The sequence below is a fragment of the Caretta caretta genome, chromosome 2, assembly GCF_965140235.1.
Source record: "Caretta caretta isolate rCarCar2 chromosome 2, rCarCar1.hap1, whole genome shotgun sequence".
Lineage (NCBI taxonomy): Eukaryota > Metazoa > Chordata > Testudines > Cheloniidae > Caretta > Caretta caretta.
The window spans coordinates 22,820,643-22,839,153 of record NC_134207.1 but is presented as its reverse complement, the minus strand read 5'-3'; the positions used below and the strand labels follow the sequence as shown (position 1 = coordinate 22,839,153).

General features: G+C 40.9%; 1 protein-coding gene across 4 annotated transcripts in view; it reads right to left on the bottom strand.

Annotated features, from left to right (window-relative positions):
- Positions 1-18,511, bottom strand: part of ATAD2 (ATPase family AAA domain containing 2) — a 95,785-nt gene that overhangs the window by 29,346 nt on the left and 47,928 nt on the right. For all 4 annotated transcript variants that reach the window (XM_048841591.2, XM_048841589.2, XM_048841590.2 and 1 more), the window contains exons 17-21: positions 10,790-10,916; positions 9,126-9,312; positions 4,749-4,934; positions 1,540-1,675; positions 1,208-1,404 (exon numbers count right to left, since the gene is read on the bottom strand). In XM_048841591.2, coding sequence (XP_048697548.2) covers positions 1,208-1,404; positions 1,540-1,675; positions 4,749-4,934; positions 9,126-9,312; positions 10,790-10,916 — 833 coding nt within the window. The remainder of the gene's footprint in view (positions 1-1,207; positions 1,405-1,539; positions 1,676-4,748; positions 4,935-9,125; positions 9,313-10,789; positions 10,917-18,511) is intronic.

The window sequence follows — 18,511 nt, the reverse complement described above, 5'->3', positions numbered from 1 at the left end:
ACTTGTGCCATTTTCTTTTTGCAAATACAGACTAACACGGCTGGTACTCTGAAACCTGTAGAAATCAATGTTATGTACAGAATTTCCTTTTCCTCCTGCAGAAATGGGCTGCAGAGCTGCTGGCTGCCACTAGGGGACACTGGACCAGGCAGAGCCCAGCTCATTAACAGACGACTCTGCTGGGGGCAGGGGGATGGAGCTGCAGGGTTGCCTGCAGCTGCAGTATCCCAAGCACACCCTTAAGGAAGGAGGCAGCGTGCAGGAAACTCCCTACAAGCCTGGACCCAGCATCAGGCTGTTTCTCCTTCTGGATCCTGAGCTCTGGTGGGGAGGAGGTGTGGGTGTCTGGGCTGGGGGTGGGCAGGTTGGCTCTGGGGGATGGACGGTGCAGGTGTCTGGGCTGGGAGGCACCCCACAACTGGGGTCTGGAGGGATAGGGTGTGTGCGCGTGCGCAAGTGTCTGGGGTGGGGGAGGCTCCTACAGCTGGGCTCTGGGGGCAGAGGGGTGTGGGTGCCTGGCCCCCCTGCTGGTCTCTGAGAGGGAGGGGCAGAGAAACAGGAACTAGGTTGTCGTAGGGGTTTCCTTAACTCTCTACTCCTGGGGGAATTTGTGTGTGTCTGTATTGTTACAGGCACAACTGCTGATAGGCATTTTTGAAGTAAATTACAAAATAATTGAAACTAGTGTGATTATAGTGTTATTTTGACAAATAAAACATGCAGAATTTTAACATTGTGCACAGAATTTCCCCAGGAGTAGGAACCGTATCAAACGCCTTACTGAAATCCAGGTAGATTAGATCTATTGCATTTTATTTATTTGTCTAGAAAATAGATTATCTTCTCAAAGGAAGATCACGTGGTCTGGCATGACCTACCTTTTGTAAAACTATGTTGTATTTTATCCTAGTTACCATTTACCTCTATGTTCTTAACTACTTTCTCTTTTAAAATTTGTTCCAAGACCTTTCATTAGTTTGACCTGAGTTTTATGCGTCTGTAGTTTCCCATATAACTCCCCCCCCCCCACCACTTTCTTAAATGTTAGTACTATATTTAAGAACAGTATTAACAACTCTCCTCTAAATAAAGAAAGCTATATTCTTTTTCTGCTTATCAAACAGTGGTTGCAACCAATTTGAATTTCAAAAAAGCAAGGAAGGGTCTTTTACTGAACGCTAAATGTTTAGATCAACCTTAACTTTACCTCATCGAGGTCAACAGGTTTTGTAAATGCTCTGAAACGTTTGTCAACGGCAAGTCTGTGTGTAACATTCCTCAAGAAAATCCTAAGTTCACGTAATGTATCCTCCTCTTGCTCCTCAAGCCGTTTCACCTCCTCTACTGTCAACTGTCGTGGCTCAGGCGGTGGTGCTACTGGAAGGACTTCTAATGCCTGCAAAACTTAAGTCAAACAGAGGATTTAAGCCAATTTGCAGGGTTTAGTTTTTCAAACAAATGCATTCTACAACACTCCAATATTTATTTTAGTGATGTGAGAGCACAGCTGGTAAAATAATGTTTGTAGCACATCCTAACCTGCTTTCTTTTTTGATACAGGAGGCTTAGCAGCTTGATTCAGAATTAAATCTTCAAAAAATTTCCTTCTTTCGTCATTGTTTGGCAACTGGACATTGAAAACTTCTCCATAATCATCAACAAATAATTCCTGCACCTAAAGGGGGGAAAAAGGATATTTATAAAATACAAGTCACAGGATTCCTGTGATATCACACACACAAAACAAAGTGCATTTTATGTGCATTTTTATACTAAATTGAAGGACAAACTGAAGAACACTATACAGAAGCATCAGTGATAAAAATTAGCTTATTGCTCTAGAAAGCTAGATTTCCTTAATGACTTAAAATTAGGCCTTCGTGGAAGCAGCCACATGTGGAATATGAAATAAATTCATTTCACTTGGCCCCCCAAACTGAAGACCATTGTATTAAAGTGCCTAACTGAACTGCAGACTGCATTACACTGACAACTAAGTAGGAAACAACTGGGAATTCTGCACTAAGGTAGATTTTTTTTTTTAAGTTCTGATTTAAAAGAATATATAAATTAGATTTTTTTAATTACATGTGTGACGCTGCACTCCAGAATGTTGTGTATAAATATGATGTAACCGGAATATGCTTTACGCAAAAGGTCTCTTTAAGGTATCATTACAAAGGTTATAACCTACTGAATACATTCATACAAATAGGATGAATATATCATTCTTGTATCTAAAACTAGGAATATGAAGTAGAACTCTGAGGTCCTATTGTAATTATGCAAAGTGTGGGCCATTAATGGTGGTTTAGAATCTTGATAGCTCCCATTGACTAGGAAAATTGGTTGTAAATGGTTTATTTACCTGCAAGCCTTCCTGTGTATGTGCGGGCCAGCCCTGGAAGAATGGAGGGCGTCTCACAGGACAGGTAAACACGTCACCTGATACTGGAATCCATCTTAAAACTGGTGCTTTTCCATTTAGAAGGAGGGTTGGGAACCCAGAGACACAAAAGATTCCCGCCTTGTGCCAAAGATATAAAAGGGGGCAGAACTGAACAAAGTGGGTCCCAGTCATGAAAAAGCCCCTGCTTTTCACCTAAGCTGCCTGCTGGAACTAACAAGGACTGTACCAGGGGAAAGGATTGGGCCCAGACTAGGAAGGAGTCTAGTCTGTGAAAGAAATCTATTGGAACATCTCTAGGGGTGAGATTTACCTGTAATCAGTTACTTAATGTATTAGGCTTAGACTTGTGCGTTTTGTTTCATTTTGCTTGGTAACTTACTTTGTTCTGTCTGTTATTACTTGGAATCACTTAAATCCTACTTTTTATACTTAATGAAAATCACTTGTTTATTGATAAGCCCAGAGTAAGTGATTAATACTGGGGGAGCAAACAGGCATGTGCATCTCTCCCTATCAGCGTTATAGAGGGCGGACATTTTATGAGTTTACCCTATATAAGCTTTATACAGAGTAAAACACATTTATTTGGGGTTTGGATCCCATTGGGAACTGGATGTCTGGGTGCTGGAGATAGGTGACCCCCTGAGCAGTTTTTGGTTAAAGTCTGCAGCTTTGGGGGTGTGGACCAGACCTGGGTCTGTGTTGCAGCAGGCTAGTATGTCTGGCTCAACAAGACAGGGTTCTGGAATCCCAAGCTGGCAGGGAAAATGGGCTCAGAGGTAATCTCAGCACATCAGATGACAGTCCCAAGGGGGTCTCTGTGACCAAACCCATCACAACATGTTACTAATTTTTTACTTTTTCTCCATGTCAGTCTTAAATTGCTAATGTGGACATTTTGCACTTGTTTATTTAGTTTCCTAATTTGTAGAAATGCAGATTCTACATAAAGATATTTCTTCTACTAAAGAGAGAATTCTAAGTATGAAACATTTTCGCTGAAAGACGAATCCAGGGCCTCATCATCATCTGAGAGATCACCACAAACTCAAAAAAAGACAACATTGATAAGCAAATGGCCTGCACTATATTTGCAACCAACAACACCTTCTACAAGTCAAGAAAGATGAAATATTTCAACAAGGCTGTAGTCTTCCATCAGGGTTTGCTGTAATAAGTAACAAGATTTTTGGCCAGGATATCCACAACACTGAAATACACGCTTAACTTTAAGCACATAAGTAGTCCCCTTGAAGTTAATACGATTGTTTATATGAATAATGTTCCATACCTGTCTGAGTGTTTTCAGGATCAGGGCCTTCCTTAATTTTCAATATTTTGGTTGTCTCCCCTATCGCAGCAGTTTTATAAAATTCAAGTAGAATACCCTACCAGTAGGGGCATAAAAACTAAAGCAGCATTTCTAATTCAGCTACTTAAATTTAAATCAAAAGTTGCAATAGCACAGATTTTCAAATTAGTTTTCACAAAACCTCAACATGATTTAAATCAATGATAAACTGCTTGTAGTTTTTCTAAAGCTTCTTGACTTAAGTCACTCTACCCTGTTTGGTATTCAAGATTTGGTAGGCTATTTGGAATTTTGTTATCCAGAAGACATTTGAGTCTTTTAGTCCTGGGAAGGGGCTGCCTCTCCTTTGAACAGGGCAGATGCCACTTTAAGTTTAGCGAATGTCTGAAAAAGTTATCTTTGCCTCCTCACTAGTCCCAGACAGCAATTAGCTTCCCAATTCACTTTGTTCAACAACATGCCACTACAGCACATCTAAGAACAATGGATAAGCACATTAGTTTGAGGATTCTGGTAAAACCAGTACCAGAATAGTTTACACTGGTATTTTAAAACTGTAAGAATTCAGTGTTAACACTACATTGCGATGAATGGGAGGACTTTACTTCTCTCAGAGATACTGTTTCAGAGTATCTACAGGCTCAGGCACACTTCATTACGTTTGTTAACATACAGGAGGTTTTCTTCTTAGCTTTTTAAAACACTGATTCTGGAGCACAAACGTGTGGCTGCATAATCATATTTTATATATAAAATCTATCCTGCAATTACGGAAAAAAAAAAAATTGGAAGTGTAAACACTCAAGTCCACTTACATAACTTCTCTCTTGACATCTACCATGAAGCAGTATTTTTTTTACAAGTGAAATCTACTGTAAGCAAGGATATTTGTATCTGCTTCTTGTTATGTTTGACCAAAAGGTCACAATCTTGACAGGTTTATAAACCACCAGAACTAGGTTATTATTAAGAAGTCATTTGAATTGAAGAGATGAGGATTATATTAAATGCACTGACAAACGGTACCTCTTCTGGTAGAGCTGCATGATGTACATCTGATGTTGCAAGCAGCAGAACTGGAGCAAATGATGGAATATTCTGTAATAATGTTGTAAATGTAGCTTTCAAAGTGAATCCAACAGTCTCCCACCATAAGTGGACATGTGGAATGTATAATATACTTGGTGCTGTTCTTTTGGCTTCATGGATCAACTAGTAAAAGAAAAGTATTAATTTGGAAATACTGAGAAACACATGAATAGGTCACTAATAAATAATTAAATATCAACTAGTCACTCCTATTTCACAGTTGATATACTAAACAAGCAACAACTGGGAAAGAATAATTCTTAATACTGAGGCAAACTTCTACCTTGAGTCAACTATGAAACAAACCCAGTTATAAATTATTACAGGTGATTTTGTATAATTTTATTAAAATTAATGTCTTCTCTAGAGTAAAAAAATAAACAAAACACACACAACAAGAAACAGGATTGAAGCCTATTTGAATATTACTATAGGAGTGACTTTTCCAGAGAAAGGTAGAAACATTAAGAAAATGTGCATTGATGTACATCAAGGAATTTAAAATTCCAGAGAAAAGTGTTTGTTTTAAATTACCTTCTTATTGTGCACTGTTTACCAGTGCGGACACCAAGAAAGTGGTAGGGGGGAAAAGAATTAATTTTGATGGGATGAGGATAATCCCTGTTAGCCTGATAGCACGGATTCTAATGAAAGATCAATGTGTATTTCGGAAAACTGTCTCCTACCTTCCTTCTGGAAACATAAAAAACTGGGAGCAAGAAAAGATGCATTATTTTAAGATGAGAACCTATGCTGCCAGAGATCAGACAGGGAGGAAGGATGGCCAGTTCAGTGGTTAGAGTGCTGTCTTGGTCCATGGAATACCTAGGTTCAATTCCCTGCTCTGCCACAAACATCCTGTGTGACCCTGGGCAAGTAACGTAGTCTCTCGAGGTCTCAAGTCCCCATCTGTGAAATGGAGATAATAGTGCTTCCCTACAGAGGTAGAATAAAGATTACAAGGCACTCAGATATTACTGTGATGGGAGGGCCACCTAAGTGAAAAAACAGACATGACCACAGATTCAGTCAGCAAAAATCATGGTTTTAGATTTCTGAAAGCGGCACTTTTATAACTATACTAATAGAATTGTAGGGGAACAGCTAAACACGGTGCTACCTGAATAAGGCCCTCAAAATGCAACAGGTGAAATTGCTGATAAGGCTTGCTAAATTTTAAGCAAAAAGTCCCCTGAAAACCCACATTTGGAAAAGATAAGAACATGCTGACATTAGGTAGGGCATGGTGTTTTCCATAACTTTCCTAACTCTCATAAGCAAAATAAATGTTATGTTACATACACCTCTACCCAGATATAACATGGTCCTCCGGAGACAAAAAAAATCTCACCGCATTACAGGTGAGACTGCGTTATATTGAACTTGCTTTGGCCCCCCCATTCCTTGTTCCCTGACCGCTCCCTCCAGAGACCCCCCCCCATCACCCCCAGGACCCCACCCCCCCTGCTCCGTCCTGACTGCTCCAACCCCTATCCACACCCCCTGCCCCCGACAGGCACTCACCGGCAGCGGCTGGAAGCGAAGCAACGTGGTCCCAGCCCGCTCCACTCCGCCACCTCCCAGCTGCAGCGCTCTGCTTTCCGCTGCTGATGAGTGCAGGGAGGTTGGGGAAAGGATGCCCCCTGCACTCACCAGCAGCGGGAAGCAAAGCGATGCGGCCCCAGCCTGCTCTGCTTTCCTTGCCCTGGCCCTAGCCGTGTCGTTTGTGGGGGGGGGGGGGGGGGCAGGAGGGGTGTTGGGGAAAGGTCCCGCACTCACCTGCGGCGGGAAGCAGAGCGCCACGGCTGGCAGAGCGGAGCGGGCTGGGGCTGGGCTGCTCCGCTTCCGCCGCTGCCGGTGACTACGGGAGGGATCCCTTCTCCCAAGCCCCCTCCCCCGAGCGACATGGCCGGGGCCGGGGCGAGGGAAGCAGAGCGGGCTGCTCCCAGGCCCCCCACTAATCCCCTGGGCCACCCTGGGACTGCGGGGCCCCCAAAAGTGCCTGCCCCACAGCTCCTGCCTCCCAGATCTTCCGGGGGGAGCCCTTGACCACCCCCGAGACCCTCTGCCCCTTATCCAACCCCTCGGCCCCGGCCCAGCACCCTTAACACGCTGCTCAGAGCCGTGTGTCGGAGCTTTACCATGTTGTATGCGAACCCGCATTATATTGGGGAAGAGGTGTATGTTCTGAACCATAATATTAAAAGATAGAAAATTGCTGAATGGTTAAAAAAAACCCAAACAAACAAACATAAAAAACCATTACTAACCTTCCATAACTGCTGTTCTTCAAGATGTGTTACTCATGTCCATTCCGAAGTAGGTGTGTGCTTGCCCCAAGCACCACCGGCCAGAAAGTTTTCCCCTCAGTGGTATCTGTCAGGTTGGCTCTGGTTGCATACTCCTGAGGTTGCACACTTACAGCACCAGTATAAAGGGTCCCACCAACCCGCAGCCCCCTCACTTCCCTCTTGCTGGCTAACTCCAACAGAAGGGTAGGTGCGGGAGGGACTTTTGGAATGGACAAAAGCAACACATCTTGAAGAACAGTAGTTATGGAAGGTTAGTAACCGTTTTGTCCTCCTTCACATGTTTGCGCAAAACCATTCCAAAGTAGGTGACTCCCAAGAAGCTGCACAGATGGAGGGTTCAGATTTCATTGGCATACTGATTGTAATACTGCTCGGTCAAAACCCATGTAATCTCTCACTTGCTGGCTGATGGCATAATGAGATGCAAAGATGTGGACTGACAATCACATTGCTGCTCTACCAATGTCCTGTATAAGAACCTGAACTACAAACGCTGCTGGAGATGCTTGAGACCTTGTGGAACGCGCTGCCAGCGTAGGAGGAGTGGGGACCTTCACCAGGTCATACATTTGCGGATACAGGAAATGATCCGCAAAGAAATTCTCTAAGCTGAGACTGGAAGGCTTTCATTTTGTCTGCAAAGGCTACAGAAAGCTGAGTAGATTTCCAAAATGACTTAGTCCTTTCTATGTAGAAGGCTAGTGCACATCAGACATCCAGTGAGTGGAGTCTCTGTTCCTATCTGTTGGCATTTGGCTTCAAAACAGAAAACAGGTAGGAAGATATTCTGGTTACTATGGAATTGCGAGACTACCTTTGGAAGGAAGGCCAATTGTGGCCACATCGGAACCTTGTTTTTGAAACAGACTGTATAAGGTGCTTCCGACATAATGGCTTGGATCTCAGAGATCCTTCTAGCAGAAGCAACGGCCACCAGGGAGGCCACTTTCCAGGATAGTTAGAGCAGAGAGCATGTTACCAGTGGTTCAAATGGAAGACCTGTTAGCCTTGCCAACACCAATTTGAGGTCCCAGGGAGGGAGTGGCTGCTGTACCTGGGAGTATAATCTCCATGCCCTTAAGGAAAGGGCTACACACAGAGTTTGAGAAAACAGAACGGCCATTCACCCATAGATGGAAAGCTGAAACTGTCACCAGATGAACCCTAATACATGACAATGCTAGGCCTTGTTGTTTCAAGTGGAGCAAGTAATCTAAAATGAAAGGTAGTGTCAACTGTGTAGGTGAGGCCCCTTCTGCACAGATCAGATCAAGAATCTTTTCCACTTTGCTAAGTGGCGCTAGTGGATGGTTTTCTGCTCCCTAAAAGCGCTTCTTGAACCAGTACAGAGTATGCTAGCTCTGCAGTGTTGAGCCATGGAGCTTCCGGCTGTGAGATGAAGGGACTCGAGGTTCGGATGACAGAAACAGCTGTGGGAGATCAAGTCTGGTTGGGAGTTTTATTAACAACTTATCAGTACAACAGGGCTTCTTTCAAATACATGGCTAGAACATGTCAAAACATAAAGGCATTTTATGAGTATTAAGGAGGAAAAGAAAAGAAGCCTTTTTCTTTGGTAAATTCAAGGGTATATTAGAATGTGTTCTCAAAACTATTCTCAATAACTGGGGTGGGGGTGGCAGGAGAAACGAGAAAGACAGAAGGAAGGGGAAAGGATTGAGAGAAAGGAGTTGCTATGATGGAAGATTAAAAAAAACCAAAAACCTCTTACTGTTCTTTTATAAACAACTTCATTGCAGAAGGCTAAAAAGGACAACGTTCCATTTTATCTGTATGATCATTACCCAAAGAAAGGAGTGGCCTTTCCAACAGAGATGAAACAGGACACACAGACAGACACAAAAAAGTTAGAAGATACCCATTAAAACTGAACCACAAGTCATAGTTTTGCTAGTCTCACATGAATCATTTTGCTCCAAAACCACTCTGGAAAACAATTTATTATTCTTAACAGATTAAAAAAAAAATAAAATAAAAATACCTGTGCACATGTTTCTTCAGGTGATGTGGTACTGATTCCAAACAGAACTGAGAGATCTAACGTGTACACAGTGAACTTTTCCAAAGCATGTATTACTGCTGGTGCCAAATGAGAGCCCTGTCCAAACCCGGGCTCTCCAACTATCAAGAGCCTTGGTCTATAAGATGTTGGCTGACGATAAGCACTTCTAAAACAAGAATTGTGAAATCAGGAAGTTTTAAATAATTAAAAAAACCCAAAAAACAAGAACTAAAAACAAAACAAAATAATTTCCCATCAATGTATGAATGCATAGGTGTTGTCGCTCTCTACTCTACCATAATTTTAGAATACAAAATAAATAAATAAATAAATAAATAAAATCTGTACTGTCAACAATTCTGCTTATTCTCTTACATAAGGCATCAGATATACCAGAAAAAACAGTAAAGCTGTAGTAGTATAGGTTATGGATTACAGTAAATACATATACTTGCATTACTTCTATCACTGATTTGTTTTTATTTGATTCATTTCACTTGTTCAGTCTTTCCACACAGTTTGGTCGTTAATCTAATACAGTGAGCAAAGTCTTTCCAGTTTCTTAATTGTTTTGTTCTTATGAACCATGTTTCTGAGTGTAGTACTGGTTTTTGCAACCATACTATTACAATGCACTTAATGGCTAGAATCTTTGACGTGAAATAGGCATACGTCTTTAAATTCAGTAAATTAGAACATCTCCTCAACCACCACAGTAATAGGAATTTGGCAGTATCTCTCACTGCAATAACTGGTGGTCCAACCCAAACTAAGACTCCATAAAAGTATGATTTTTCAAACAAGTTTTTGAGGATTCTGATAATAAATCAGTAAAATTTATTATTTTAAAAAGATTAACGTAGCTATTGTCAAATTAAGTAGCAAATTACATAACAGCGGGGGCCGGGAATAACAATCTGTTAGTTATCAGAGTAACAGCCGTATTAGTCTGTATTCGCAAAAAGAAAAGGAGTACTTGTGGCACCTTAGAGACTAACCAATTTATCTGAGCATAAGCTTTCGTGAGCTACAGCTCACTTCATCGGATGCATACTGTGGAAACTGCAGAAGACCTTGTATACACTGTGTATACAAGGTCTTCTGCAGTTTCCACAGTATGCATCCGATGAAGTGAGCTGTAGCTCACGAAAGCTTATGCTCAGATAAATTGGTTAGTCTCTAAGGTGCCACAAGTATTCCTTTTCTTTTTGCGAATCTGTTAATTACAATGGAATACAAGTATGTTCAAATATATAAACTTTGAAACTAAAAGTATAAAGGCATCAAAAATGTCTAAAAGAAAAATACCAATGTGATTTAGAGACAGGCCAAACTACATACTTTAGATCTCAATCCTGTAAGGTGCTCTAAGGGGTGGGTGGGATGAATCTCCAAATCTCTGTACCCCAAGCTTGAGAATCTCCTTGAAGGATTAGGGCCTTTTCCCCTAAATTTTGTCAGTTCTAATCAGATACTTTCACAACAATTTTATCTGCCTGTTTCTATGTTTATTTCTGGCAAAGACTGGTGCAAGAAAGCAAAACCCTTCCCTTACCCGAAAAAGGAAACAAAACCCAGAACATCTCTCTTGCACCAAAGGATCCAGCAGCCTCAATCAATTTGAAGAACAAAAAGACAAGTACCTGTTAAAATTAAGGACATTTGCTTTCTGTTTATTAGATGTTTTCTGGGAAAGTGGATTTTCAAACACTGAAGGCATTTCCTCATCACTATACGTTAAGTCACTTTCTAAAATATGACTTACAACATCTGAAAAAACAAAAAGGTTCGTTAATTCTCCTGGGAACTTTGTATCACTCACTTGCAAAGAAAAAAAGTTTTATTTACAATTCAACACGCTAGTCTGTGGTTTATTCAATCCAAAGACAATAATTTTAAAACACTTTAGAGAAACAGCCATTAGTCTGGGAGCACGTGCATTCTGTGGGCAAGTTAATGATAGAAAGAAAATTAGCAAAAATCTACAGAAATAATTTCAATGGTGTTGCCCTCTGCTGCATGGCAGGCGGGGCTTGCTGCCCCCCTGGCTGCCAGCTCCAGGTCTTCTGGTTGGTGGTAATGGGTCGAATTTCGTATCATGCAAAAGCCCTTTCTACACAAAAACAATGGTACCAAACATGACAAACATAGAACTGTGTAGATATATATTCAAGAAAATGTTAAAAAAAATTAAAATTGTACTTTAATACAAGCCTGTCAAACATTTAGCCCTCACAAAGTTAAAATGTGGCCCTTGACTGACAGTACTGTGTTATCAGCTAATGCTCAGAATATACCTGATTAATTTTTTTTTAAATGTTACATATTACTATAAATGGAAAGAGTGCTTCAAGGTAGGGCAGTCAAGCAATTAAAAAAACTCAATTGCAATTAATTGCACAGTTAAACAATAATAGAATACCATTTATTTAAATATTTTTGGATGTTTTCTACATCTCAGTTACAATACAGAACACAAAGTGTACAGTGCTCACTTTATATTTTTTTATTGAAAATATTTGCACTATAAAAAACAAAATACTATTTTTCCAATTCACCTAATACAAGTATTGTAGTGCAATCTCTTTATCATGAAAATTGAATTTACAAATGTAGAATTGTGCAAAAAATAGTTGCATTCAAAAATAAAATAATGTAAAACTTTAGAGCCTACAAGTCCACTCAGTCCTATTTCTTGCTCAGCCAAACGCTCAGACAACAAGTTCATTTACTTTGCAGAAGAGCATGCTGCCTGCTTCTTGTTCACGTCACCTGAAAGTGAGAACAGGCGTTCGCATGGCACTGTTGTAGCCGGTGTCGCCAGATATTTACATGCCAGATACACTAAAGATTAATATATCGCTTCATCCACCATTCAAGAGGACATGTGTTCATGCTGATGACAGGTTCTGCTCAATAGCAATCCAAAACTGTGCAGACCAACGTTCATTTTCATAATCTGAATCAGATGCCACCAGCAGCAGGTTGATTTTCTTTTTTGGTGGTTTGGGTTCTGTAGTTTCCACATCGGAGTGTTGCTCTTTAAAGACTTCTGAAAGCATGCTCCACACCTCGTCCCTCTCAGATTTTGGAAGGCACTTCAGATTCTTAAATCTTGGGTCGAGTGCTGTAGCTATCTTTAGAAAGCTCACATTGGTACCTTCTTTGCGTTTTGTCAAATCTGTAGAGAAAGTGTTCTTAAAATGAACAACAGCTGCTGAGTCATCATCTGAGAGTACTATAACATGAACTATATGGCAGAATGTGAGTAAAACAGAGCCGGAGACATACAATTCTCCCCCAAGGAGTTCAGTCACAAATTTAATTAATGCATTGTTTTCTTAACGAGCATCATCAACATGGAAGCACGTCCTCTGAAATGGTGGCTGAAGCATGAAGGGGCATACGAATGTTTAGCATATCTGGCACATAAATACCTTGCAATGCTGACTACAAAAGTCCCATGCAAACGCCTGTTCTCACTTAGTTGTGACACTGTAAATAAGAAGTGGGCAGCATTATCTCCCGTAAATATAAACAAACTTGTGTGTCTTACCGATTGCCTGAACAAGAAGTAGGACCGAGTGGACTTGTAGGCACTGAAGTTTTGCATTGCTGTGTTTTTGAGTGCAGTTATGTAACGACCACAACCAAAAAAACCCCTACATTTGTAACTTGCATTTTCACGATAAAGAGATTGCACTACAGTACTTGTATGAGGTGAACTGAAAAATACTATTTCCTTTGTTTATCAATTTCACAGGGCAAATATTTGTAATCAAAAATAATATAGTGAGCAGTATACATTTTGTATTCTGTGTTGTAATAGAAATCAATATATTTGAAAAAGTAGAAAAACCAGCCAAAAATATTTAATAAATTTCAACTGGTATTCTATTGTTTAACAGTGTGATTAAAACTGCGATTAATCACGATTAATTTTTTTGAGTTAATCACGTGAGTTAACGGCAATTAATCGACAGCCCGGCTTCAAGGTGATTTGCCATCATGGCCAAAAAAGCAGTGATTCAGGGTATTGCTTATGATCTTTATTAGGTTAAGAATTGTCATGAGGCACTGGTTAAGTAAGACATCAGCATGCAGCCTGACATTACTGGAATCCACCCACAAATGGTATGCACATAGTTACATAACATAACAATTAATTACAATCCCAAAGAAATTTATAACAAATGGATGGAATGGCTAAGTAGCAGAGGCTAAGTACAGATTTGGTTGGCTTTGCTTTGATTGGCACTGAAGAGGAACAAATGGTTAGCAGAAATGCTCCTAAAGCACTTATCGAAGATAAACTGTGGGACACGGATGTAGTTTTTAGTAATCCTATCTGCAACAATGAATCACCTTATGTCAAGGTTCCTTCCCCACTCTGAATCTAGGGTACAGATGTGGGGACCTGCATGAAAAAGCCCCTAAGCTTATTTTTACCAGCTTAGGTTAAAACTTCCCCAAGGTACAAACTATTTTTCCTTTTGTCCCTGGACTTTACTGCTGCCACCATCAAATATAACAGGGAAAGAGCCCACTTGGAAACGTCTCCCCCCCCATCCCCCTTTCCTTGGGAAGGCTTGATAAAAATCCTCACCAATTTGCATAGGTGAACACAGACCCAAACCCTTAAGGTCTTAAGAACAAGGAAAAGGCAATCAGGTTCTTAAAAGAAGAATTTTAATTGAAGAAAAAAAGTAAAAGAATCACCTCTGTAAAAGCAGGATGGTAAATACCTTACAGGGTAATCAGATTCAAAACATAGAGAACCCCTCTGGGCAAAACCTTAAGTTACAAAAAGACACAAAAACAGGAATATACATTCCATTCAGCACAACTTATTTTATCAGCCATTTAAACAAAACAGAATCTAATGCATATCTAACTAGATTGCTTACTGACTTTTTACAGGAGTTCTGACCTGCAATCCTGCTCTGGTCCCGGCAAAAACCAACACACACACAGACAGAGAGAACCCTTTGTTCCCACCCCCTCCAGCTTTGAAAGTATCTTGTCTCCTCATTGGTCATTTTGGTCAGGTGCCAGCAAGGTTGTCTTAGCTTCTTAACCTTTTACAGGTGAAAGGGTTTTTTCCTCTAACCAAGAAGGATTTAAAGGTGTTTACCCTTCCCTTTATATTTATGACACCTTAAAAGCCCCAAAAACCATGGTAATGAAAGTGCTGATGTCACCAGTAATACATAGTTTTTTCCTGACAAGAGAAGACTGTTTGCAGCTACCAAATGTTTTATGGAAAAGCATTTTGTCCCGCAGTTCGTGGGAGTTTTAGGGATCCACACTGAATGCCAAACCTGAAAAAATAAATACATTTGACCTGTACTGCTACTTTAAATGGTGCATCTGTGATTGCAGTGACTTCAGCACCTGCAAAACAGGACAGTAAGCAAGGGGAGTACAAGGGTTTCCTTTTATCACAAAGTCTCATGCACGAGCGCTTCAGTGAAAGACAGGTTTCCAAACACACACACACACATCCCCCCAAGGCATATGCATAATCTACCACTACAAGTGGCCATTGGTTTAACAATTAATTCCAAAACCTATAATAAATTCCCTGTGCAGTTTATGCACAGCATTGCAGTAGTCTGTGGAGGAACCAAAGTACTCTGTCTGGAGACTGCAATTGCAAATGAGGTTCTTTGCCATATGGAATTCAATGAAGGGTTGTACATTCCTCTAGACCTCATCAAGGGTAGTTTTATATTTTGTCCTGCCGATTACTTAGACTTCCTTGAAGATACAGCAGATAGCAAAGGTACCCTTCATGCTACTGTTATGGTCTGCTATCAGGAATGTATTAATGGGGATCAGTCCCTCAATTTCTCTCTGAACCAGCAAAGAACCGTTCCTTGAAGGAGCTTCCTGACTTCATGACTCACTCACTTTCCTATCAAGGTCCAAAAATTCTGAAGTCCAAGAAGTCCAGTTTTCAATAAAGCAGCAGCTAAATCAACTACAGTAGAGCTTTCTACATTCACTAACCTTGTTAACCTTCCCAAAATTATTGCGAATGTTAGTGGGAGTGCATCCCACTAACATTCACAACAACTTTGTTATTGTGCAGAAGTGGGATGCACTCCAGAGGTGAAAAATGACTAAGTATGGCTTCAGCTGAAGAGATAGAAGATGTACCCTCAAATGTTCCAGACACGCAGGTCATACCATACTACATCATTTCAGGAGAAAGGTATATTCCACCATGGTCAGTCTTTAACTCAGGAATCCATGAGATGCCATAGCAAATGACCGAGTATGTATCCTGCCAATGATACCTGCTAACCCCACTGATTACTCAGTTCAATTAACATTCCTTATGCAGATGGAATGCATGAACAAATACAACGGCTACTCCTTGAGGAATTCTGAGCCACTGTGCACACACAGGATTCATGTCCCATGCAGAATTTTTTCTCTCTCCACAGAAAAATACGTTCCTCTGGAGAAGTACTACAGTTACACCTTTTGCCCACTGGGAGTTGCTGTGGCACTAGAACATAGAGCAAATGTGGATAGGGAAGAGAAGAGGCTACGTTCCTCATAGCGTCTTGCCCAGGGGGCCAGTAAGGAGGCACAGGACATGGGAGGAATGGACAGCATAGGACACATGGAAGACAGGGGGAAAAGAGACAGACTGGGTGAGAACATTTCATTCTGAGGCTACAGAGAAAATACTGGACTATGAAGAAGTCTACCTCATGTTTGATATGTATGCAGAGGAATCAATTAAAAAATATCATTAGAAAGAAGTGACTCCATGGTATTGCATCTGTCCAATACAAAAAATCAATGACTCCATGAACATTTCCAATGTCACAGTGAAGACGCTAGTGTCTCGTACTTGCATGAAGGATGAGTTAACCACATACCTTGCAAGTAAAATGCTCCAACACATGAAGAATTGTTTGAAAAATTGTGTCGTCACATGGCATAATGAAGGTGCTGCCTTGTGATGTTCAGTGGAGTTTCTTTGTTGGTTCCCATGAGGAGGAGGACACTAAAATGTTCTTGACTGCCGTCAATGCCACAGAGAGGTGTTCTTCTAAACTCCGGATGTTTGCACAAGACAGATGTTCTAGTGCTCTTAGAGATGCTACCCAAGACCTCTGAAAGATTCTGTTTTTGTGCTGCTGGGGAACGGAATTGCTATATATTCCTCAGAGATGTGTTCCTATCACTCGGACCATTGAGAGCCGCTCTTTCCAGCCAGCCTTCCAGTAGCGTCATATCCTAAAAGACCATATTATCCTGCTGGAAAGCATTTGATTCAGCCTCTGTAGAGACTCTCCTCACTCTGAAGGTGCTTGTAATGGCAGAGACTGTCGCTGATGAAATCATAAATGCACTGGAGGAGTTCATATGCTGAGTTTATCATTTGAAGACCAACATTATGACACATGCAGAGCTATACTGATGAATGTTTTCTAAGAAGCAGACAAATGGAGAAAAACTGCTCCCAACAAGGGGAGCATTAATACCTGCTGTTACAAGGGCAAATGATCAAGCAATGGAATGGCTCCGGGATGACTAAGAACATCCAAAACTATCCTCCTTTATCAGGCATGGATATGTCTGATCACAACAGTTGTGTGTGAAATACCATGTACTCCTGGAATTAATTCTCCAGCTACTCAAATGCTTGTGTGAAAAGAACAGATGCCCACCACCCTGCAAATGTTTAGTCAGCAGCCTGCCTTGTACAGAGATATAGAATCATAGAACTGGAAGGGACCTCAAGAGGTCATCTAGTCCAGTACCCTGCACTCAAGGCAGGACTAAGTATTATCTAGAACACCCCTGACAGGTGTTTGTCGAACCTGCTCTTAAAAATCCCCAATGATGGAGATTCCACAACTGCCCTAGACAATTTATTCCAGTTTTTAACCACTCTGATGGTTAGGAAGTTTTTCCTAATGTCCAACCAAAACCTCCCTTGCTGCAATTTAAGCCCATTGCTTCTTGTCCTATCCTCAGAGGTTAAGAAGAACAATTTTTCTCCTTCCTTCTTGTAACAACCTTTTATGTACTTGAAAACTTATGTCCTTTCTCAGTCTTCTCTTCTCCAGAGTAAACAAACCCAATTTTTTCAATCTTCCCTCATACATCATGTTTTCTAGACCTTGAATCATTTTTGTTGCTCTTCTTTGGACTTTCTCCAATTTGTCCACATCGTTCCTGAAATGTGGCACCCTGAACTGGACACAATACTCCAGTTGAGGCCTAATCAGCGTGGAGTAGAGAGGAAGAATTACTTCTCATGTCTCGCTTACAATACTCCTGCTAATACATCACAGAATGTTTGCTTTTTTTGCAACAGCGTTACACTGTTGGCTCATTTAGCTTGTGGTTCACTATGACCCCCAGATCCCTTTCTGCAGTACTCCTTCCTAGGCAGTCATTTCCCATTTTGTATGTGTACAATTGATTGTTCCTTCCGAAGTGGAGAATTCTGCATTTGTCCTTACTGAATTTCATCCTGTTTACTTCAGACCATTTCTCCAGTTTGTCCAGATCATTTTGAATTTTAATCCTATCCTCTCCTAGCTTGGTATCGTCTGCAAACTTTATAAGTGTACTCTCTATAACATGATCTATATCATTGAAGAAGATATTGAACAGAATCGGACCCAGAACTGCAGGACCCGCTCGTTATGCCCTTCCAGCATGACTGTGAACCACTGATAACTATTCTCTGGGAATGATTTTCCCACCAGTTATGCACCCACCTTGTAGTAGCTCCATCTAGGTTACATTTCCCTAGTTTGTTTATGAGAAGGTCATGCGAGGCAGTATCAAAAGCCTTACTAAAGTCAAGATATACCACATCTACCGCTTCCACCCTATCCACAAGGCTTGTTACCCTGTCAAAGAAAGCTATCAGGTTGATTTAACACTTTGTCCTTGACAAATCCATGCTGACTGTTATTTATCACCTTATTATCTTCCAGGTGTTTGCAAATTGATTGCTTAATTATTTGCTCCATTATCTTTCCGGGTATAGAAGTTAAACTGACTGGTCTGTAATTCCCTGGGTTGTCCTTATTTCCCTTTTTATAGATGGGCACTATATTTGCCCTTTTCCAGTCTTCTGGAATGTCTCCCGTCTTCCATGGCTTTTCGAAGATAATTGCTAATGGCGCAGATACCTCCTCAGTCAGCTCCTTGAGTATTCTAGGATGCACTTCATCAGGCCCTGGTGATTTGAAGATATCTAACTTGTCCAAGTAATTTTTGACTTGTTCTTTTCCTATTTTAGACTCGGATCCTACCACTTTTTCTTTGTTTGTTTTTTGGCCAGTGAAATAGTGCAGCACACATGAGGATCAGTGTAACAATGT